Genomic DNA, 23,774 nt, shown 5'->3' with positions numbered 1-23,774 from the left:
AATATATGAAAATGAGAAGATCAACTAAAGTTAAATACAAGCGATATTATAATTTAAGCATTAAACTATAGTGTACATTCATCCGATCAAAAAAGTACCTATGGATTGATAACATATTCGTTTAAAATAAGTTAAATTCGTTATTCTTTAACTTAGAAAATATGTGATCTGATTTGCACGTGCAAAACAGTATCATCATGTTCGTGTCTTACAAGTACAAAAACGGCAGGCTGGGATTTACAAACCCAAAAATATACTGGTGGCGTCCTTGCAAAAACCTAACGTCACTCTCCTTAGAATTACAACGTAGCTACCTGTGTGGGCTGTGTGAATTAAGTTTGTGGTATTCCCACCCCCCAGGTAGATGGCGATAGAAGACTCAATAACACGAATGTGGACACTGATCCCTTCAGTAATTCAATGCTCTTTGTTTGTCGCGAGGCGCCGACTGCGTGAGGCAGCGGCGCAACTCGGGACACCATTTTGAATGTGAGTAGCAGTTAAACTTCTGTCTTTAACTTCAGATGTTGTCAAAGACAAAGCTACTGTTGAAACACATTATCTCTACAAATAATTACATCACATGTGTAGCTGGCTAGTTGTTTTGCTAACAAAGTTATTATGTGGCAATGGTTAACAAGGAACATGGCGAAGGGAGTAGCTCATTAAAAATTGCGTTACGGTCTATTATTACAGTTCCGATATGTAAATAGCGAGCGGCGGAGTCATAGTTGATTGTAGACTAGTTATCAGCCCAACTAGCTGTCACCCATGCCTTGCCATACGAAGGAATATGTCAGATTTTGTTCTTGCTTGATATCTAGTCTAACTTGGATGGGTGATTCATTTTAGAAACTAGCCAATGCTAGGTAGTATTCTAGCCTATGAAACATCATTATTTCTGCGGATCAAGGTTATCTTGTTTCTGGGTTTTCGTCAGCAAATTGAGACTACTGAGTTGGATAAACTTAGACTACCTACCTACATTCGTTGCTAACCAGCTGCCATGTCATTGGAGCTGGGCGTGACCGTTGCTGAGGATAGTGACTTTTGCATCACTGTTATCCGTGTAGCTTACCACCAGCTAACGTCAGCTCGTCAACAGTTAACAAGTTGATACCGTTAGTTGTTAGCTAGGTTTCGGATAGATTGCCAACTGTCTGTGTTGAAACTTATAAGTAAGCAAATGCATTTGATAAAAGACTGCACGTACTTTGCTACCTTGATATCTAGGTAGTCTAGAGATATCTGGATTCCTGTTGGTAACGTCAACTCAAGTTAGCTAGTTGTTGCAGAAAGACTCGCCTGTGCTGGCTGCAAATGATGCTAGTTGGCTAGTCCTGACCGAAGAGCCTTAGCATGTTGTAAAAATAAATATGTTGTGAAAGATTTACCAATTTATTGAAATGGTTTAGTAGCATGCACAATCCCAAAGTCTCAATGGACTGACGTAATGTCCAACGACTTCCCATCGTGTAAATGAAATACACATAATTACCTGCAATGTGATCAACAGGGCATATGGAGAGCAATTATCCGGTAATAACAAACGTGTTTGACACGGACTGGTGCAACCACCTGTGGGGAGATACAAACCCGGCATCTGCTCGTGCCAAAGGTGTAACCATGGAATCTCGGCATGCGAATCTTCAGCAGGGAGGCTCTGAGCCTGCATATGTGAGCTTTAAAAACGAGGTAAAAATCACACCCGACTATGAAAGGTAGATATTTAGCTAATAAAGCTGTCGTTTTGTCCGTCTTTAGCACGTTGTCCCATTTAAATTTTCTCATTATTCTCAATAGATGTAGGTTGGATTTAACATGGTATTAAATGTGCTTTGTATAACTGGAGCACGTTTGCCTTTAACATTCTGTATGTACACGGATTACTGTCAGTGAGCCTAGATGGGTTATTCAAAATTGTGAAAGGGTAACATAAGGCGAAGATACAGCATTTGCAATTTTCAGTTATCATTAAAATGATTATGCAGATTCTTATATTAATTTATGATCATATAAATGCATACAATTTAGTTTCCCTGATTGGTAATCCTAAACCATTACTGACATTTTCCAGGAATTACTCATGAAACATGGAATTGACCTTTTTGAAGAAATGGCCATTTTCATGTTCTCATGTTCTCATCCCACATTTTCCTCCGTTCCCCTGTTTGGAATTCCCAATCATGATCGGAAGCCCGTCCCATTACTGAAAATCCCACTGTAGATTTTAGAGCACAGATTAGCCTGTGCATCATCTGAAGCACATGCAGCCAGCTGCCTTGTTTTTTCTCTGTAGTCTGCCAGTTTAGCTGCATGGCCACTGCACTTAGATGCAGGCAGACCACAGTCACCTCATTAACCAGAAGTGTTGCCACTTTCATGGTGAGGTGGGGGATCGCTTTCCAGTGCTAACAGGATGCACAATCTGGCAATCCCCGTAAAACCACATTCTTGTGTTGCAGCCAGAGCACAGAGAGCTGCTTATGCAAGAAGTTCATATTCCCTCAGAAACGCCAGTGGTGGGCAACTCCAGTGTTTATCCCCTACAACCGGGCGGATTGCAGAACAGCAGCAAAAGTGAGTGCAGCACAGCGTAGGCCTTCTCTGTTCACTGCTAAATGTCTCACGCATTTTTGCTCATCTTTAACTGCCTACTCTTAATATATATATTTTTTACTCGCTTCACAGATGCAGTTAACCAGCGAGACTTGCAGGGATTACATTTTCACACAAATTCAGGTATATATTTACATGCAGTATTTACTCTATATTGTGTTAAGTGCTTCACTTTAGGGAAGAAGTGGGCTGGGAGGCTGTGGCACTCATCTCTACTCCAGGCCCCTGCCTCCGTCCCACCCCCCCAAAACTGTGATTGTAATCGGAGATTCCGCACCCCTTCCAGACAGCAGGAGGTCCCGTGCCCGGTTCAGCCGGGAGGAGGAGCGGGCGCTCCTGGCGGGGGTGGTGGAGCGCTGGGACGAGCTGTACGGGTACCAGAGCCAGGCCCTGCCCCGCGGGGCCAAGTCGCGCATCTGGAGCGACATCGCCGCCCGCCTCTCCGCCTCCTCCAGGGAGGCGCGGGACGGGGAGGACGTGCGCAAGAAGTGGCTCTACATCAAGCTGACCCTGAGGAACCGGCTGCGGTCGGCCGGCCAGCTGGGCCTGGGCGCGGGCGCGTACCCGCCCGACCTCAGCCCGCTGGAGCAGCGCGTGCTGGCGCTCATGGGCCACGACAGCGGGGGCAGCGTGGACGCCCCCGACATCGGCTTCGGTAAGCGCGGCGGGACGGACCGCTCCTTCGGCTGTGCGTCGGGGTCCCGTTTCATTCCCCTCACTTAAATGGAAAAAAAAAAAAAACAACATGATAATGTTGCAATTTGGAACGGCCAGATGCAAATGCATCCTTGTCCCTTCACAGCAGCGTCGTCCCTCGCGTCAGGAGGGCTTGCGCTAGCACGTGCCGTCCGTAGCACGCGTAGCCAGTTTGACCTTCTCTTCACTGCAGTGGGCTGACTGAGCTCTGCAGCCGTAGCAACAAAGCACTGCGCATCTTAAGCAGGGGATGCAAGCGTTGAATCCAAATGACCAGGAATCACTGCTGTGTAGTGGGGCCTTCTCCAGCCCTCCCTCTCTGGGCCAAATGTGTGCATCTATAGTGGATCCACTAAGGGTGGATCCCTGTAGCTTTCTGCTGATATGCGCGGATTGAGGAGCTGACCTCGTTTGTGGCAGTAGGGCGGTTGCCAGTCTGACGCTGCGGTGCTCGTCTCCTAGGTCCAGTTTCAGGAGAGGACTTCCGGCCCCTCGCCCTGCACGGTCCCGAGGACCTGGACACGGTCGGCTCCACCAGCGACACTGAAATGGACGGCAGCCACGACGAGCCGCCAGAGGAGCCCGCGCCTCCTCCGTTCCTCACCGCCCCCGCCTCCGTCCCCTCGCCCATCCCGGTCTCCACCACGGCCTCTGCCTCCGGCGGCCCCCGCAGGAGTGCCCGTCCGGAGGACCCGCTGGCCCCCGCCCTGGCGGCCATCAGGAGCCGGCAGGACCGCTCCATCTCCCTGTACCAGGAGGCCATCGGGGTGCTGCGCTCGCTGGCCGCCGACGTGCGCCGGTACGTGGACCACATGCTCGCGGCGACCGCGCCCGAGGGCGGCTCGCAGGGGGCGTCGGCCTCCACGCGGCCGACCCCGCCCACAATCGCCTCTGGACCCGCCTCAGCGCCACCGCCGCAGCAGCAGCCGCCCACCCGCGTACCCCAGGCCCGCTCGCCACCCCCTCCCCAAACGCCAGCGCCTAACCCAGCGCCTAACCCTGCTCCCTCCCTGCCTCAAACGCCAACACCTGCAGAACACCCGCCCGGTCGCCAGCCCCCCTGCGGGACCCCCACCTGTGTGCATCCACAGTCCGGCGTTCCCCTTCCACAGACTGTCCCGCAGCATCCCTCCTGCGCTTTCCCTCCGCAGTACCCGCCCCTGTGCCCTTACCACATCATGCCTCCCTTCCCCGCAGTCGCCTACCCAGCGTATTACCCCGGGCCACAGTCCTCCATGTACCATCTTCCCCAACAGACACCCCCCGCCGCAGCTCCTCACATTTACCACTATCCACCTGCGGTTACGATTGTAGCTCCGCCTCCCTTCTACGCCGCACCCTCTCTCTCAGCACCCCAAACAGTCTTCCACCGCTCCCCCCCGCCCTCGTTCTACCCCTCGCCCCCCAGCGCCCCGGCTGACCCAGCCCGGCCCGCGCCGAACTGCGCCCCGTTCTCGGACTGCGGGGCAGCCCCGCACACGCTGGGTACCGCTCCGCCCGCCTCCGCCACGCTGAGGAGGAGGGGCAGGGGCTGGGTCCGCAAGCGCCGGGGCAGGAGAGGGGGCTCGTCCTGCCCCTTGGGCAGGGGTGATGGGTTCAGCTGAAACGGACAGTGGACAGCCAGTGACTAAGAGCTGGAGAACAGGGAAGGCTCTGAAAACCTTGACCAATCACAAACGACCGATGTGCAGATGTAGCATTTTTTACTGGGCACTTTAAACAAAAAAAAAACATACAGCATATAATTCACTGTATTTCCATTTTCAGGCTAATAAATTCATGGAAAATGTGTTCATATTCTTTGTTATGAAACACAGTGGTCCTATAGCAGGGAATGCTGTATGAAGTCTTAAGCAAAGGACCGGTACCTTTTCTGGGGTTTCAGCTGTTCACGGTCTGTTTCTGCACTGAAGTCTATCTTTATTCCAGGCGTCTTCCACCAGGATTCAGGGAGAGAGGAATCCAGACTCAAGGGGACTGGGGCCCTTCATTCTTGTCCTGTTTATTACATTAGTCATGAACTGTCAAGCGCAAAGGAAGAGCAGCAAATCATTGCTAACAACGCAGTGAAACTGCAGCCAGTGCTTATAGCTACATACAGCATGTAGAGAATTCCCCTGGATAATATCCTCGGTAAACTTTCAGAGTCTGGGGGCCTGGTAGAGTTGATTTATTCCATGACAAGGTAACATTATTTTGAGATTATTCTGTAGTTCCAGGAAAAATATTGAGATCATGCCAACTGTTGCCAACTGACCTGAATATGAATCATTGCTCCAGTTAAGTGGTCTGGCTCCAGTCTTTGTTTTCTTTCATTTCCATAGGAAGCTTTAATACTCTTAAAAGCATGTCCATTAAATACCAACAGAACAAACCAAAGTAGTGCATCATTTTTGCACTCAGCAATTGGACATCACATTTGTTATTGACACAGTTGCTTAGCAGGAGGTCGAACCCAGCACACTTGCAACGTGAGGGGTATTATTTTTTTCAGATTGTCCTTCTGTACTCCCATTCTTTTGTCAGAAACCGTCTCCAGCTTTAATTCTGCAACAGGACTGGGAGCCTACTCACGAAACATGTTGTTTTTAAAACTTAACATGTGCCTTTAATTTATGGTAGAATCCAAATAAAGAAACAACTCAATCCCAGATCTTTTGTTTAAAGGTGACGCGTGCAGGTCAGACACTCCTAACCAGTACATGTGGTTCAAAATGTGTTACGTTAAACTCGCCAGTCTAATTCTCATATGGAAGAGGTCCACTTTTCTATGTACATTTGACATGTTTGTGCATCTCCCTGAAAAACACCTACAGAGTAGTGTTTACTTAAGCCATGAGGGTCTTTATTTTTAAAAACATGATCAAGTAAACTTTTATTAGACAACCTGTGTAGCATCCGCAGGCACTGGAAGAGAATTAGTGAAATACATTTGCAAGCAAACATTTGGAAAATCGAAAAAAATTCATCACTGCCACGCTTGAAAACAGGAAATTATACAAATAAATAACATTGTTCATTTATTCGACAAAAGCAAGAGGGATGAGAGTTTGAGTCGCAGTGAAAGTTGTGGGGCTTCCGTTTGACCAGATTCCCATGCAAGTGCACAGGGTTTGGGGTATCTCTCCAGATTTGGACACAGAGGGGGGCACAGAAAGGGGCGGGGGGGGGGCAGGGAGGAAGCTGGAAGGGTACAGCCTCCCAGCTATTACGGGGATATTCTTTTTCAAACTTAATTCCACTACGAATAAGAATATCTAGTTCATCGTTTCGTTCAACTTACCACTTTTACAAGCAACACTCTCCTAAACAGAAATGTACAAAATAACATTTTTAAATAAAAAATGTTGTCTTCCAAGTAAAGACACTACATGCCCGTCCAGTCCACTCCACGTGTCACAATGGAGCAGAACTTGGCTTACGTGAGAGTCCCAGTGTCTTTTCGTTCTGACTGGCATGAACGGGCCAATCTGGATTTCTGGACTCCTATCGAGTTACTATAAATCACCAAAGTACATCCCATACTACCTCTTCAGTACTGAGCATAAAGGCAAAAACAAATTTCATCAAAAATGAGTCTTTTGGAAAGCAGCTCCAAGCCTTCCCTCTTTAAAAATGAAAAAAAGAAGTGTTGGGGCAGCAGAAGTGGGGGGGTAGTGAAGTTGAGAGGCTCTGTCTTTCACGGCGCCATCCAAAACGGCATGGGCTGCTGGGTCTGTGTTTTGGGGCGGGGTGGCGGAGGAGGGGGGCAGCGGTACCCCAACGTCCAGCCGCCGGAGGAGCCCCCTCCCCCGTTACCTGCCCCGGCGGCCTTGGCGGCCACGTGGTCGTCCTCTTCGTCCGACGAGTCTCCCGCGTAGGCCACCAGTCCAGTCTTCATGCGCTTCAGAGCTGGCTCTGCACCAGCAAGGAGGTGGAGGGGAGGGAGAGAGAGGGAGGAGGGGGGAGAGAGGAGGAGGGGGAGAGAGAGAGGAGAGAGAGAGGGGGGAGGGAGAGACAGCAAAAAACAAAACACCAGCACACACACAAAAACATTCAATTATCAGTTAAAGGGGGAAAAAAAAAACATTTTGTAAAGGGCCGGGGGGAGACAGATAGTTAATGGTTTGCATTGTGTTTTGAGAAGAGTGATGTGTAAGTGAGATTGGAAGGGAGGAACAGAGCAGGAGGCGTGGGTCAGCGGCCATGGGTCGATTGGGGCGGCATTCGGGGCGGTCCGGTCAGGAAGTGGGACAGTCGCAACATCACAGCGAAGGTGCCGACCCACCCCCCACCCCACGCCCGAAAATCGTCAGTCATCCCCCAAGAGACATGGAAGAGAAGAACACAAAGAGAAAGAGAGAGAACACAAAAAAAGAAAAGAGACTCATGTTAGTGGGGGAGAAGGCTTGGGCACAGACGCTCCTCTGCCCTGATGATGACATCAGCGAGGGACACCAGCAACCGGGAGGGAGGAAGGAGGGACTCGGAGAGGCTAGGCAATCAGCCTCTCCCCTCACAAACTACCGTGAATGCTAAGCTGAGCTGGCCACAGTCTTCCTGATGCCATTCGTGCTGACCCTCAGCACAAAAAAACGGCCAGAACTCATAGAAATACCTAGAAATTCTTTCTCTGAAAACAATTTAACTTGCAATAGCTTATTTTTACGCTAGGAAAGGGGAAAACGTTGCATCAGCCTTATTCAGTAATAGTGGGCTAATGTGCATCTAAGCAGAAAAGTGGTTTAGATCCAGGGTCTATTGAGATTCTGAGGCCAAGAGCACTCAGACCAAAACCACTTCTTTTAAGAAGAAGGGGGGGTCCCAGGTGGGCACACTGGGGTAAATACTCACCCAGAGGGCCAGTCAGCGCCCTCCTGTCATCTGTCCTGGGTCGAACACCGTTCATTGGCAGGGGCGGCGGTGGCATTAGCTGCCGACTAAAAGTCACAAGTGAAGAGAAGATACAGTCAAAAACTAATACAGGTAAATCAGCTAAAACTTGAGGCTTGTAGCAAATGAAATAATGTGAGTTTTCAACACGACTTAACGACAAATAATTAATTTTATCGTTCTTCCACCACTGTGGCAATCAGGACTGTAATATGTTAAACATGTCAAACAGAAAACTGGAAATATACGTGGTGTTCAGCAATAGTGCTCACTGCAGTCAACTGTGTGCGGAATGGCTACCTGTCCCTCTCGGTTGGAGCCACAGGGGAACTGGCTGGCGGGGGTCCTGAAGCCTCTGAGCTGCCCACAGAGAAGCCTGCACCTAAATTAGTCATATGAATGGGTCCATGCTATGAGCAGAAAAACACAATCGCATTAGCTGACATCCTGACCTGGAAGCTCCGCTAAGACACTACCACCTCTGCCCATCTCCTCTAATGCCGTAGCTCTACACTTAAGTTTGGCAGTGACATCTAATGCCCAAGAACAGATAAGGTCACCGTATACGTATTCAATACAATAATATAGTGTGCTTCCATCCCATCACAAAAATCAAACAATTAGTTTTGGAACTAGAGTATGAATCCTTTTTGTGCTGGTGGACGAACGACTACACCACCATGAACTGCTGAAAGCTGCACAGTTTCAAGTTTCTCTTGAGGAGTCCCTGTGAGGCTATCAGCTGCCGTCGCCTGGCAGAACAGAACTCACCTGTGGATCTTGAAATGTGTGGCGTGGGTGCACCACAGAAACTCTAGCATTACATCAGAGAACTACACAAACCTCTTTCTCCGAGATGCTCAAGCAGACCCAGTCATCACACCAAGCCCAAGGTGTCAGAAAAACCACCCCCAAGAAAGGTTACTAACAAGCAGACTCATCCGAATGTAAGAATGTGGATGAACACATATATGTATATGACATGCACACTTATGGCTATGTTCAGTTACGACCATTCTAATCACATGTACGCAATCTTGCACCTCAAAGGGTTAATGCCAGAGCTAATGCTGCTATAAATGGGGGTTAATGCCCTAAACGCTCAAACACCTGGCCTAACATATGCAGACAGGAACAGAGGAAGGTGTTTCACCTGGTATCCCAGCAGCCCGCTGTCCCGCTCATCCGGCACCTCTTCAGTGAAGCGTCGCTTTTGGGGAGGGTTAGTGGGGCCTCCGGGAGGCGGAGCTTTGGGCTGGACCATTGCGGAGGGGGGGAAAGGTGACGGTAGGGGGGCCTGGAGAGGGAAGAATCGCATTTGTGTAACGTAGGAAACGCCCATCAAAACATTTCATCCTACCGCAACGTGACTGGTCAAGCTATTTATTTAAATACAAAGCTGAACTTTACACAGACGTGTTGATCTAACGCAAGCGTTTGAGGATCACAAACCAAAAACAAGCATATGTTCATGTACTATGGAGGGTGTCTTTTAGTTCACTAGAACTTGACTTACTTCATTTAGTTTTAGTGTACATTTCTGAATGAGCCAGACAGATTTTGTGTGTGACAGTATATTTTAGATATTCAGAGAAGTTTCCGATGACCTGCTGTACAAGCCGCTTTGCAGTTGGAGTGCATTTCTTTGCCTTGGACCAGGAACCCCTGAATTCCCTAATATCTGCCATGGTAAAGCGGGCAGGTATTCCGAAACTACTGTCATTATTCGAAATATCCTTCATTGCAGACAAAAACTGCCTGGAGAAAATGAAAGCATACTCTACAACAGAAATATCAATAGACTCCAGAATGACAACTATCCCCTCTAAGGCAAGTAGAAGGTCCAGCTTCCTTTTGTGTTTTGTCCCACATTATTCTGACAAGGGAAAAGCAGGGAAGGTGACAAATAGAAATGGGATCACAGAACAGACAGTGACACTTTGGGGATCGCCATCAAATGGGGAGGGGGTATCTGTCCCGGAAGCTGCTCTACAGACCACGGCACACATCTTGCGCTGGACGTTGGGTTTCAAACCAACAAAACAGAAATGTTCTCATACAGAGCAATACTGGAGGAAACCCAAAGAAGTAAGACCCGGTATCCACGGTACCTGAGCGAGCGAGGCGGGCGCAGGGGCGATGGGATACTGTGAGCTGGGAGGAGGCATCGCGGCCGGCGCCCCCGGGAGCACCGGAGGGGGTACCGTGTAGGGGGGCGGGACGGGCTGCGGGGGCGGGACAGGAGGAGGGTAGCCAGGCTGGTAGCCTGCGGGAGGGTAGTATGGGGGCTGTGGGGGCATCCCGTTCAGAGCTGGGGGCTGGATAAACCCTGCAGGAGGAGAAAACAAGAGCTGAAGGCCAGAGTTCAATGGTGAAGAGCGTGAAACTCAACAGCAAGCTAAGATTATCTAACAGAGCCAGTATAGTTGACACAAGCTGGCTGCGTTCATAAAGACACAACGACTTCTGCACTGCGCCCTTCCTTCAACTCTCTGCAGGTCAGACGTGTTGCTGTGCTCCGAACGGGCGAGAGGTGGTAAAGGCGTGCAAATAAACACACATCTGCGCCCGGAGAGGAGCGCGTTCTGTACCTGGCGTGGGCATCATAGCACTCATCTGACTGAGGAAACGGGAGTACTCTGCGTGCACCTGAAAGAGAGAGAGATCATTACACCACTCAGCAAGAGGCCAAGGACCAGACCGAAAAGAGAAACAGGAAGAGAATGAAGAGGGTTTCACAGTGGGGAAGGCAGCGCTGTAGCTGCAGTACACAGAACACAGAACACAACATGCAGTACACAGTACACACACTGCAGTATACAGTACACAGGCTACAGTACACAGGCTGCAGTACACAGTACACAGCACACAGGTTGCAGCACACAGTACACACACTGCAGTATACAGTACACAGGCTTCAGGACACAGTATGCAGACTGCAGTACACAGTACACAGGCTGCAGTACACAGTACACAGACCGCAGTACACAGTACACAGGCTGCAGTAAAGTCACAGAGGGGGAGCCAAAGGCAAGGAGACACTCACAGTCTGCAGCAGGTTGTCACACAGTGTCTTAGCTGCAGCCAGGCCCTCGGGTTTGGGGTGACTGCAGAGAAGAGGGGGGAATGAATCTCCTCAGAAAATATGACCAAGAAGCACTGGCACAAAACCCCCCAGGTTAAAAACAATGCACATCCATACGGTATGCAATCTGCCTGAGAGGGAACAGACTCCATTTGGACGGATAAGTTTAAACTGACAATGTGCCACCATCAGAGGGCGGTCGGTCAAAGAGCCCAGCAGGCAGGACACTGACCTGATGTAGATGTACATGGGCTCAAAGGCCTCGCGGCCGGACGCGGGTTCCAGGCAGCCGGAGCCCTTGCCCCTGAGGAAGACCTTGGCGCCGGTCTCTGCCTGGATGTGCTGCAGGTACGAGCAGCCCGGACCCTCCACCCGCTCCTTCACCGAGAACCCATGGACAGCATGCTCCAGGCCCACAAACAGCTTGTCCTGTACGTAGTGCATCTGGAAGAAAACAGGAAGTGACATCATCAAGAGACAGACACAACAGGGAGGCTGTAGTGCAGGTAGCAGTCACGGGAATAAGAGAATCAGAGAGACAAGGACAGGGTAAACAGACAGATCAGGCTGGGAAAATCAAGCTGGTAGAATCAAGAGGTAAGGAATAGCAGAGAAAACCAACAAAAATAGACGGGATCAGACAGGAAGTGGAGAAACAGGACACGAAAACAGGGAAATGGACAAGGGAACAGCAATACAGACTAGTGGACTAAACGGCAGGCTAAATAGAGTGCCTGCCCACACCTCCGGTCTCGTTTCTTACCCCTGACTGAAAGTGCGGCTTGTGGCCCATGGGAGGCAGTGACGGGGGCGGGGGGGCGTGCTGATGGTAGACTGTGACTGTGGCGCCATTGTACGAGGAGCCGGAGCTGGTGGCTGCCTTCACAACCCCGTTGGTAATGATTTCCTTAATCCTGTTCACTGCTCCTGTGAGATCGACAGGGGGTAAACTGCCATTACACATTCAACAACCATAACAGTTGGAGGCTTTGACCATTCCATCGATAAAAAAACACAAGAAAACACAAAAGCAAAATTTCAAGGGATACTGACGGTCAACAAGATCTCTCGTCTGCCCTTGGACGTGCAGGTAGAGGGGACGATCACTGCGGGGGATGAGAAGGCATACAGATTAGCATGAGACTGCAAGGAAGCTAGTCCTGTTGCATAATCAACATTCACTTTCTCAAGGAGGACCCACCCAGGCAGAGCCTTGCCCTTCTCCTCTGCTGTCATGTAGCGCCCTCTGGTGGACACAGCGGCTCCGCTGACTCTGCTGATCTGTGTGGGGATTGAGTGAGAATCATGCTCAGTGTGACAGATGCAACAGAACTGGCGAGACAGCATATAACACATTCGACTCACAGCTGAGCTCTAAACAGACACAACACTGCAGCAGAAACAGTCCAGAAGCACGCTTGTCAAAATGAAGCCGCATAAGCATTAAGACCTCGTCCTGTGTCTGTCCACGGGTCAGAAGGTTCCGGCAGGTGAGGGGAACGTCGTTTATCTCCACCTCCGCCACGACAAGATCATCCTTCGTCTTCATGGCTGGCAAGGTCTTACCAGCCCCTGAGGCCTGCACATACAACAAGATTTTCCAGAGAAACTTAAAACACAAAATCATCATCATCTGTTATTGTACAAACCTGCATAAGCACTATAAGTTCTTAATAAAGATTTTTTTAAACACTTTATAACAGTAAATAAGCATATAAATGAACAAGGGTCCAGGTTCATCCTCACTTTGTCCGGAGCTCCAGGGACACCAATCTGCGATGGCTTCAGTTTTCCCTTGGCCACCAGCATGGCGTTGATTTTGGCTGCCACGGCTGCCGCCGCGTCCAGGGCACCGGAAGGCGCAGCCTCGCTCTCCGCCATGGTATTCGGACCGGGCTGGTCCCATTTACTGCGGCGGCTTCTCGTTAATGGGTGCGAAGAGGAGATAGAGAAAATGAGCTGCAGCACACATACTGTACGTTGCTCCCCCAGCCCTGTCATATTTTCTACTGCTGATAACGTTAAAGGTTCTGACGTTGCCAGTCCATGTTTGTTTACAATACCACGTGCCCACAAGGTGTGCCCCAAGGATAGGAGAAACTGTTGATACTGCTTGGACACTGCTGGTAAATGAATGCTAATTATATCTTTGAGAATTCCTGGTTATGTTTTAATTGTAATAGCAGAAAAAATATATAAATGAAATCACTTCATTATTTTAAATCACTTAAGTGTCATAGTTAAATAACTAACGTTAACTAACAATAATTTATTTGTGTTGGGTAACGTCTAAAGTAAACAGCTAACTACAAAATTAGAATAATTCGAGTCACCACCGATTGTGGGTAGCTGCTCCCTGTCTGCATTTGTCTTGTACTGTATGCTACTTGCAATAAGAAGCCACCACTGAGATGAGACCTGTAACGTTACTGAAGCTTTGACAGCTAACGCCTCGTTATCGACAGAATCATGCAACACATCATGAGTGGAAACAAAGTATTGATGCTAAACAATGGCTCCCTATTATTAACCACGGTATTAACCTTCAGCGTCGAGGGTAGCCGTATTCCAGCATATCGAGGAACATAGTTAGCTTGCTAGAATGGCTCCATATTATTAACCACAGTATTAACCTTCAGCGTCGAGGGTAGCTATGTTCCAGCATATCGAGGTATAGCTGGCTAACATACTCATGCGAACTTGTTTACACTAATATTATGCAATAGGATAACCTTAGCCAAGTTAGTTAATAAAATGTCAACTAGCTAAGTTTAGCTACACAAAGACTATGCATGAAGTATAACCTTCGACTAGCTAAGTTAGTTGACAAAATGTAAACTAGCTGGCTAGTAATAACTTATCTTAGGTGTGTGCGTCCTTTTCCACCACAACTAAATAAATATAACTAGATAAGCGGTTTAAACGTGATCGTTAAATATCAAATCAAACCCAATTTTATCTGAAATTACGTAAGATGATGGCAATTAGCTCGTTTAGCTAGTTGGCAAACTTGACCGCTTACTGTGTTTACATTTAACAACTAGCACTAGCGAAATCCCAATTTAGCCATATTCTCAGCTAGCTAAATCAGATCAAGCTATGTAATAATGTTTCAAGTGACGCAATACCGGGCAAATGGGAAAAAAACTATAGATGCATATAACTTGAGCACTGTAACGCGGAAATACCCCAGGGAAAGCTATTAAACTCCTCAAGTACGTTAACTTGCCTTGAACGATGTGGCCAAAAACAATCCGCCATGTTATGTGCGCCCACCTCGTTAGCTAGCTTTAGCAGCTAAATAAATAATAATATACTGAGCTAGCTAGGGGTCAATCAAGAACACACATCCAGAAGGGCTACCTACCCGCCGTTCTGTGCCCCACCAAATGACATAAATATCTTATTTTATTTAGTTATCTTCCGTTAGAAATCCGTAAACCTCAACTGCACTTCAACCTATATCTACAGACACCGTACAAATGTAGCTAACATTAGCTAGCGAGCTAGGAAATTCGAGAGAACTGCTTCCGGCGTCTCTATAAAAAAAGTTCATGTTGCGCATTTGCGTCACTCCCGCACAGCACAGAGCTCGAGAACTCCGTTGCTTTTTATTTCGCATACAATGGGTACTTCTTGTCCATTGGTCCAACCGTGAAACATGAACAGTGTTTACTTTTGAGCGATGATAAAGGAAACACCGCTTTAATGTATTCCCAAACGTCATAAACATCATAAAATTAACCATAACCGCCATAGAACGGCTAGGCTTAAATGAAGAGTAAATTAGTCTTAAAGTGGAATTTTATCTTATACTAAGATACATACTAAATAGTATGTATTTTAGTATAAGTATGTATCAGTATAACATGAACGTGCATCAAAGTGTCAATTGGACATTAGAAAATATATTTCAAGGAGACTCAGTCAAAGCAAAACCACTTGGTTGCTAAAACTTTATTTGCAAATGTTAAAGACTCATAGTAACTGTCAAATATTTTACACAGTAAGAGAAAAAAATAATTCAATGTAAGCAATGTTATTAATATAGGATGAGGGAGGAGAGAGATCAACAGAGCTCGCTGCAGGGGAGGACTCAGGGAGTTAAGCTCTGGCCTGCTGTTTCCGCTGAAACTCAGCAATGCGAGTCTCCATCGTGGGGCGGAAATGTCGGATTAATCCCTGAAAGAGAGAGGGATTGGGGAGGGGCGGTAGGGAGGACAGTTCTGATTGATTGGCAGTTGTTCATACATGTAGAGGACATCCCCTTTCCTTCTCCTGGTACAGTATCTCTCTAAACCTCTTCCAGTGCTCTTGACAACCCAATTAGAGTGATTCCAAGGGCCCTGACTGACAGGGGACCTCAACAAAAATATTAGAACATAGGATTTTCTGGGGTGGTGGGACCCAAAGTGAGATCTTTTCATGTGGCCCAAAATCCCAGGTGGCACCCCTGCCAAGCACTATTTTCTCAGCCAGCACTGAACACAACGGCCTCTTCTCATGTGTAACACACATTTACAGTGCAAACACATTTTAACAAGAGTGCATTTTTCATTTTGGTGAGCATGGCCATTTTTTTTGTAACACAGAATCCCTGTTCCATCAATCCTAACATCCTCCAATATGCTAGTCAAAAAGATTATAAATTATCTTTCCCTTCCAGTTCACCATACTTAAGATGCACAGGCCACATAGCCTTGGTCTTCAAAATGAGGCTTTGGACTGACAGTCTGGTCCACACCATTACTCATCTCCACTCAAACAGCCCTTCAGCCAGAAGTAGCCCCCATTCTCCATCTGGCTGCCCTCGCCTCTCACCTGCACTGGCCAGGCAGCTCCATCTCCCAGTGCACAAATTGTATGTCCTTCAATTTGCTTGCTGATCTCCCAAATCATGTCAATTTCAGCTGTTCGTGCATCACCACGCACAAACCGCCACATTATCGCATTCATCCAGTCCACTCCTGCAGGAGACATGGGCAGGGGAGAAAACTCTGGTTTAATTTTTAGTATTCACACGAAAGAGCAGAACTACTGTTACTGTGCAGTCAGTATGGAGTCAAAGTTATTTATGTTTAATGTGTTTAAGTGTTCCATTTGAGGATTCACGTGCAGTTCCTTACCCTCCCTGCAGGGGGTGCACTGGCCACAGCTCTCGTGTTTGTAGAATTCAATCAAACGAGCAATGGCTCTGATGACATCAGTCTGCCAACAAAAACATGCTGATGAGAGACTTTACTCTACCACATCACCACTATACCAAACAGAACTACAGTACTTAATACTATCACAGTATAACTGCTCTAATAAATGCAAATTTAAAGCTCCTCATTTGTCAGTTTATTTAATTTAACCTTTATTTAACAAGGTAAGCACACTGAAAACTCAATTCTTACTTCCAGCAATGACCTGAGTAATCAAACACAGTGGGGAATCAAAGGTGTTGTGTAGCCAATCAGATGTAGAGGGTGATGGGAAGGTGGCCAGACAGAGAATCAGTTTCGTGGGAATTTGGCCAGGACACCAGAGGACATTGACACCCCTACTCTTGTGAAAAGTGCCATGGGATCGCTGATGATTGCAGTAATTCAGGACCTTTGCTTAAGGCCTCATCTGAAGGATGTCACCTTCCATAGTGTTGTTCCTACTAGCATTATCTCCCATGCAAGCGATAGCCAGTGTATCTTCAGCCAGCTAACATAAGGGTAAAGGGTGGTGTGGCTCCTGCCCTTTCTAAATAAAGGACGCAGGAAGATCATTACTTACAGACTTGTCCATGACAATGACAGCGGCAGTGCCCAGTGCTGTCTGTGTCCGGATGAGGTCGTCAAAGTCCATTAACACATCGTCGCAAACGGATCGCGGGATGATGGGAGTGGACGAGCCCCCAGGGATCACTCCCAACAGGTTGTCCCACCCACCCCGCACTCCACCTGCACCAGTCATAGTGTACAAAATACAGTCACAGCTACAGGAGGCTGCTGGCACTCGTATTCAGAATATAGCACTGTCTCTCCTGCCATATTGCTGAAATAATACGTGCATCTCCTAGCAGGGGCGCCACCAGGGATTCTGGGCCCCATGAAAAGATCTGACATTGGGCCCCCTCCACCCCAGAAAATCCTATGTTCTAATATTTTCTGTGGGTCCCTGTCAGTCAGGGCCCTTGGAATGATCCTAACTCCTCCCCCACCCTTACGGCGCCCCTGTCTCCAAGGTAAGGGCAGATAACCAACACTTCCTTTCATAGGCACCAAATCGAATGTGCAGTCCAGGTTAACAATAATAACTCAGTATAGATATGCATTTCTATGAGTGGAAAGTGATTTTTGCCTGGAAGCGAGTGTGTAAAGAAACCACAAACTCTTTAACAACTACTGTTGTACAAAGCACAAGGGAGAGACAGAAAGAGAAGGCTCACCTGCATGTCTCTCGATTAGTTCTTTGAGAGGAATGGACATCTCCTCCTCCACGGTGCAAGGGGTGTTGACGTGACCCGAGATGTTGAAGAGCTTTGTCCCAGAATTCCTCTCTCTCCCAAAGCTGGCAAACCACGAGCCACCACGACGACAAATGGTGGGTGCAACAGCGACCGTCTCAACATTAGCCACAGTTGTTGGGCAGCCAAACACCCCTTGGAAACACAGGGAAAGAGAGAGAGAAATGTAGAATGTTAATACGAATGGATTGCACACTCATAAAATGACATTCATTACATTACATTACATTATAGGCATTTAGCTGACGCTCTTATCCAGAGCGATTTACAACAGTGTAACCAAACTCAGGATCAAGTCCACTTAAGTCCATTGAACAAAATGCAGATAAAAAGCCTTTACTACGATAGCATACATTAAGGAGAAACAAGATAGTCTGAACCAAAAATATATATATTTTTTTTTATTTTTTTTTTTTTTTGATAGTTATGGGAGGGGGTTTAGGGAAGAGGAGAGAGGTACACAGAGAAGAGGTGCGTCTTGAGTTTCCGTTTGAAGGTGCTCAGACACTCTGCTGTTCTGACCTCCACTGGAAGATCGTTCCACCATCGTGGGGCCAGAACTGCAAAGAGTCGAGACCTTGTTGCTGCTCGTGTTGGGGGAGGAATCAGCCGCCCTGTAGTAGCCGATCGGAGCGATCTGGCCGGCTTGTAGGGTCTGATCATCTTCTGGAGATAACCAGGAGCTGACCCCTTGACTGCTTGGAAAGCAAGCACCAGTGTCTTAAACCGGATGCGAGCTTGCACTGGTAGCCAGTGGAGGGAGATGAGGAGGGGAGTGACGTGGGAGTCACGAGGGAGGTTGTAAACCAGACGTGCTGCTGCATTCTGGATGAGCTGAAGGGGTCTGGTGGCTGATGCTGGGAGGCCAGCCAGGAGGGAGTTGCAGTAGTCCAGACGTGACAGTATCATGGCCTGGACCAGGAGCTGTGTGGAATAAGTGGTGAGGAGTGGTCTTATTCTGCGGATATTGTACAGGATGAACCTGCACGACCGGGTGGTTGCCGCGATATTCTCAGAGAGTGACAGCCTGTTGTCCAGCACAACTCCAAGATTTCGGGCACTCTGTGAAGGGTGTAGGGAGTGTCTCCTAAAGAAATGGGCAGATGAGAAGTGGGAGAGGTAAGAGAAGGAATATGGAGAAGTTCCGTTTTGCTTGTGTTGAGCTTGAGTTGGTGTTTGGTCATCCAGCTCTGGATGTCACTCAGGCAGGCGGATATGCGATCGGAGACCTGAGTGTCTGTGGGAGAGAAAGAGTAGAAAAGTTGAATATCATCTGCATAAAGATGATATGACATGCCATGGGCGGCAATAACAGGGCCAAGGGACCTAGTATACAGAGAAAAGAGGAGGGGACCAAGGACAGAGCCCTGAGGGACCCCAGTTGTGAGGGGACGAGGAGCTGATACTGCACCGGCCCAGGCAACCTGGAAGGAGCGGCCGGAGAGATAGGACGCAATCCAGTTGAGGGCTGGTCCGCAAATTCCCAATCCTGTCAGGGAAGACAGAAGTGTAGGATGGTCAACGGTGTCGAAGGCAGCTGAGAGGTCAAGAAGAATTAGGACAGATGAACGGGATGCTGCGTGTGCTGCGTGGAGAGACTCAGTGACGGAGAGCAGGGCAGTCTCCGTCGAGTGACCGGGTCTGAAACCAGACTGCTGAGGGTCTTGGAGGTTATGCTTAGAAAGAAAAGAGGAAAGTTGGTTAGACGCAGCACGTTCGAGAGTTTTAGATAGGAATGGAAGAAGGGATACCGGTCTGTAGTTCTGGGTGAGGCAGGGGTCCAGTGTTGGTTTCTTCAGAATGGGGGTGATGTGGGCTCTTTTGAAAGATGACGGGAAGGTCCCAGAAGTCAGGGAGGAGTTAATCAGGTGGGCGATGAAGGGGATGATCTCTGGTGAGATCAGCTGGAGGAGGGTAGAGGGGAGGGGATCAAGGGCACAGGTGGTGGGACGGTGGGAGAGCAAGAGTTGGGAGACATCAGGGAGAGAGAGTGGGGAGAAGGTGGAGAATGTGGGGAGGGTCGTAGAGGGGATGGGGGGAGGGAAGGGTGGGGAGTCGGGAGGGTCAAGGGAGCTGCGGATGAGTGTGACCTTTGCTTCGAAGAAGGCTGCGAAGTCTTCAGCAGTAACATTCTTCTGATTATATCAATTCAACGGGTTAACAGGTGCAGCCAATTCTGAATAAATATTTTTTTTTTCGTGAAATCGCGGAGGTACGTGTGAAATTAAAAATAGATCACCCTGGCCCCATCTCCCTGCTGGGCCCCTCCCCCTTCTCTCACCTATATCAGCAGGGAACGGGGGCTTCAGTCGAGGCTTGCCCTGCTTGCCTTCAATGGACTCAATGAGCGCAGTCTCCTCCCCACAGATGTAGGCACCTGCCCCTCTCATCACAAACACGTCGAAATCATAACCCGAGCCGCACGCGTTCCTCCCGATCAGACCTGCGGCGTAGGCCTCGTTAATGGCCACCTGGAGGGGGGCGACAGAGAAAGCCTGAAAAGAACCTCACCCAAAAGAGTGCACATCACAGCTATACATAGCAGATTTCTTTCTTTGTCACTGTACATCCTTAGTTTTTTGAGGTATAGTTTGAGGTATATTTACATGACTTAACCAATTAGCCTGTTCTGGTCATCATGTATTCTTATGTTGTTAAGATGCGTTTATTGGTGGATTTTTGTCTGTTATCTGAAGATGGGTCCTGCATACTCCATCCAGCTGAATGTCAGAGACAGAGAAAATGCATACAGGCAAAATATGTGCCACCTATCATTTAACAGTGGTATGGAAGCGCGACAAGATACCTGGAGGTTGGAGGACTCGTTGTAGAACTCGCCCCGGATGTAGATGTAGGCAGCACGGGCCCCCATGGCCCTGCCGGCCACCAGGCAGCCCTCCAGCAGCTTGTGGGGGTCGTGGCGCATGATCTCCCTGTCCTTACAGGTGCCAGGCTCCCCTTCGTCAGCATTCACCACCAGATACTTTGGCCTGGACAGATTGACAGTGGGAGAAGGAACTGAAAAATACATACACTGACATGATAGCAGCAGTGTGAAACTTGGGCCCAGCTGTACTGCAATTCATATCCTTTCTTTCACGCTCTGTCAACTGGAGATAAGGACAACATGCAGAGATTAGGACAACAGTGGGGGCTAAATATTTGCCCCCTGTTTAGCTAACCTGCCATCGCTGGGCTTGTTCATGAACCCCCACTTCATGCCTGTGGGGAACCCAGCTCCTCCTCTCCCACGCAGTCCCGAAACCTTCACCTCATTGAGGATCCAGTCTACCCCTTTGAGCAGAATCTCCTTGGTCTTGTACCAGTCGCCACGACTCAAGGCCCCCTTAAGCCTGCAGAGGGATAAAGCAGCACGTGAAATGCAGAACTACAGAGTTATATAGAGGTTGTAGCTTTGAATCCCACATGAATAAGGTATGTAAGTAAAGTAAGGTAAGGTAAGTCTTGAGAAAATATCTACCTATATATACATATATATTCTGTGTAATAGGACATTATCTAGTGCGATGGCTGGAGTACTGGACTGTGGACCTGAAGACTGTGCTCAAATCTCAGGAGTGTCACTGTTGAGTATGTGTCTTCACCTGTGAGTATGTGAGTGAGGTACTAAACTAATACCTAAATGTATGGGTTACATACTGCAATTGGCAAAGGCTGAGCCTCTGTAATGGTGTCTGGAAAGTAGTCTATTGTAGGCCAATGCATGAATGTCGGGGATGCTGGTTTCATCTGACTAGTGCTTGTGTGTTTTTGGTACAGTAGATACCTCCAGTCGTAACGGCCATACAGGTTGGTGAAAATCCTGTTCTGATCACTTAAGGGACCAAATTTCGTCTTTTTAGGCTTTTCCTAGAAAATGCAAAAGCAATGTGCATGACATGCAGTCTGCAGTTATGGATGCAAAGCATAGAGATCTACAGTCTATTCTCCTTTAATACTGCAGGAAAATACACTGCGGGACCACTGCTCCAACAGCACGCACATACCAACTACACTGAGAAAGACTGCCAGTTGAAAGTTTAGATATGCATTTGGTTATGGTAATAAAACACGGCAGGTTAAATGCTGAATTGTTACGACGTAGAAAAGCTTTGCGGTGAAAGATGTTCGTGTGAACTTTTCCCCACAGTCTGCCAGAGCGGGAAGAGTACCTGCTGAGTAGAGGTGCAGTTGAACCTGAGCAGAGCATTCGTACCGCACTGACCGGCCACGACCTGTGAGCGCGCCAGTGCGGCCACCAAAGAACGAGACAGGGAAAGCATACTGCAGAGAAGAAACCCGTTCATTTAGTGTATATTTTCAGTGTCATGTAGACAGAAAGGGGACTGGAGACTTGCAAACAATAATATTTGAATGAAAAAATACATGTTAAATTACAGAAGTTATGGCAATTAAAAAGTAGAATGACAAAGTATTTATTTATAAAACAATGTACGGAACATGGTAATACAAATAACTAAAAAGTATTTTTTGGTAGAAGAGTTTACACCAGTGTTGTGGCCATTACTGATGTTTCGTTTAATTTTAACTGTCACTAACGTATTTGGAAAGCAACTGGTGACGGCTACCGCTCTGACAGTCTCAACTGTAACCGAGCTGTGGGATAACGAGCTTTCTAGCCTTTAGCTAGCCACTGTTAAGGTTCGTCTAAACCCGGACAGCATAACGGCGCGGCTTTCATAAGAAGATCGTGTTAGCTAATCTTAAGAAATCGTGAGAATTTACTGTATATAGCTAACTAACATTATACTAGCTGGATAGGCTGTGACACTGGTAGACTACGGAGGAAGATGAGACGATGTGGACGATGACAACTGAGGCAAATTATCACGTAACCTAGTTCCCCACTTTGTATCTCAAAAAGAAAACATTTTTTCCAGAGTAATTGGTCCCTCTTACAACACTTGAGCATAGTCAGTACCATAATTAGCCGTACACACTCACATGATATTGCTGGCCAATTATACACTCACCTCTCAGAAATCAGTTCACACGTACTAGAGATTTTAGTTACGACTGAGATAACTAAAATGCTCTGGATACGTTCCATCCCTAGCAGCCAATCCAGGATCAATTTACCCAGGTGTAATCTCAAATTACAGTATTATCAGTAAATGAGGAGCAGTTGTGGCAACTCTGTAGGCTACAATAAATAGCCAGCGCTAACTGTTTTGGTACCTTTACACCTGCGGTTTAAGAAGCAAGTTACCACTGCGTTGTAACCTTGGCAGTTGTAACATTAAATTTTCTACATGGGTCGTGACCACCATAGTCACTGCCAGTGGCAGCACGAGAACCAGAATGCCACAAAAAAGATAATTTGCTTCTCCACGAGGAGTCAAAATTACTGCTTATAGCGGTATCCACATTGGACCTCAATGATAGGACCACGGACTTTCTGACATTGAAACATGATTTAAATGATAGGCCTATAATAACGTGTGCAGTTTATTTTATATTTGTTTGCTAAATTGGAATTGTTCTACCGCAGAGTACCCATTACCCGTCTGGGGAAGCAAGCCGCACTGATGAAGAGGTGGCATATCGCAATTATTGGGAACCTAGAAATATATGATATTAAATGTATGCTATACAGTCATAGTCATCCGTCATGAATTCATCCTTGTTCACAGTGGGCGCAGTAACACGTATTTTCCTCGCGATACATTTAAAACACGTTAAAAATGTGAATTTGGAAAATGTAAATGAAAATATTTAAGACTATATATTTAAGATTATATCTTATAACATATTACACTAATGGCTAACTGCCCGGTTTGCCTGTATTCCCACACAGCTACATTGCTATTATATGGACTAGTAACGTTAGCCTGTTGTAACACCTTGCTAAAATGGTCAGTTTGCCCACATGTATGTGAAGACCCTGCAACATGAAAGTATGTGCAATAACAATAGCATATATCTAAATAAAAGCATTTCTCTAGCATACTGCTAATTTGAACATGTGATTGTATGTAG

At 47.6% G+C, this 23,774-nt stretch overlaps 3 protein-coding genes across 10 annotated transcripts; 1 reads left to right on the top strand and 2 right to left on the bottom strand.

The window, feature by feature from the left end:
* Positions 1–340: 340 nt before the first annotated feature.
* Positions 341–5,594, top strand: LOC135233601 (uncharacterized). Its single transcript, XM_064297330.1, has 6 exons — positions 341–489; positions 1,517–1,695; positions 2,466–2,580; positions 2,692–2,742; positions 2,906–3,274; positions 3,778–5,594. The coding sequence occupies exons 2-6, from the start codon at positions 1,522–1,524 to the stop codon at positions 4,917–4,919; spliced, it is 1,851 nt and encodes a 616-aa protein (XP_064153400.1). The 5' UTR covers positions 341–489; positions 1,517–1,521; the 3' UTR covers positions 4,920–5,594.
* A 544-nt stretch (positions 5,595–6,138) lies between these two features.
* khdc4 (KH domain containing 4, pre-mRNA splicing factor) lies at positions 6,139–14,804 on the bottom strand. Of its 8 annotated transcripts, none has more exons than XM_064297354.1 (14): positions 14,640–14,804; positions 13,019–13,190; positions 12,723–12,851; positions 12,474–12,553; positions 12,326–12,378; positions 12,036–12,199; positions 11,505–11,716; positions 11,234–11,294; positions 10,779–10,836; positions 10,299–10,516; positions 9,341–9,484; positions 8,488–8,597; positions 8,149–8,234; positions 6,139–7,212 (listed from the first exon to the last, which is right to left on the bottom strand). In XM_064297354.1, exons 1-14 carry the CDS (start codon positions 14,666–14,668, stop codon positions 6,995–6,997), a joined length of 1,734 nt encoding a protein of 577 aa, XP_064153424.1. In that variant the 5' UTR covers positions 14,669–14,804; the 3' UTR covers positions 6,139–6,994. The 8 variants fall into 8 exon arrangements, 5 of the variants coding, with proteins under 5 accessions (XP_064153424.1, XP_064153415.1, XP_064153442.1 ...); XM_064297345.1 differs by lacking the exon at positions 14,640–14,804 and adding an exon at positions 14,502–14,624; XR_010323896.1 differs by lacking the exon at positions 14,640–14,804 and adding an exon at positions 14,502–14,623 and having other exon boundaries at positions 7,149–7,212; positions 8,488–8,569.
* A 395-nt stretch (positions 14,805–15,199) lies between these two features.
* On the bottom strand, positions 15,200–23,337 carry LOC135233672 (NADH dehydrogenase [ubiquinone] flavoprotein 1, mitochondrial-like). The gene is made up of 11 exons (XM_064297480.1): positions 22,769–23,337; positions 21,947–22,058; positions 21,562–21,644; positions 20,957–21,127; positions 20,581–20,764; positions 20,056–20,245; positions 17,697–17,909; positions 17,042–17,208; positions 16,399–16,480; positions 16,094–16,239; positions 15,200–15,454 (listed from the first exon to the last, which is right to left on the bottom strand). Exons 1-11 carry the CDS (start codon positions 22,843–22,845, stop codon positions 15,377–15,379), a joined length of 1,503 nt encoding a protein of 500 aa, XP_064153550.1. The 5' UTR covers positions 22,846–23,337; the 3' UTR covers positions 15,200–15,376.
* Between the last annotated feature and the right edge of the window lie 437 nt (positions 23,338–23,774).

The sequence above is a fragment of the Anguilla rostrata genome, chromosome 1 (genome assembly GCF_018555375.3).
Source record: "Anguilla rostrata isolate EN2019 chromosome 1, ASM1855537v3, whole genome shotgun sequence".
NCBI lineage: Eukaryota > Metazoa > Chordata > Actinopteri > Anguilliformes > Anguillidae > Anguilla > Anguilla rostrata.
Note: the sequence above shows the minus strand (reverse complement) of the source record. Positions and strands in the feature narration are given on the sequence as shown.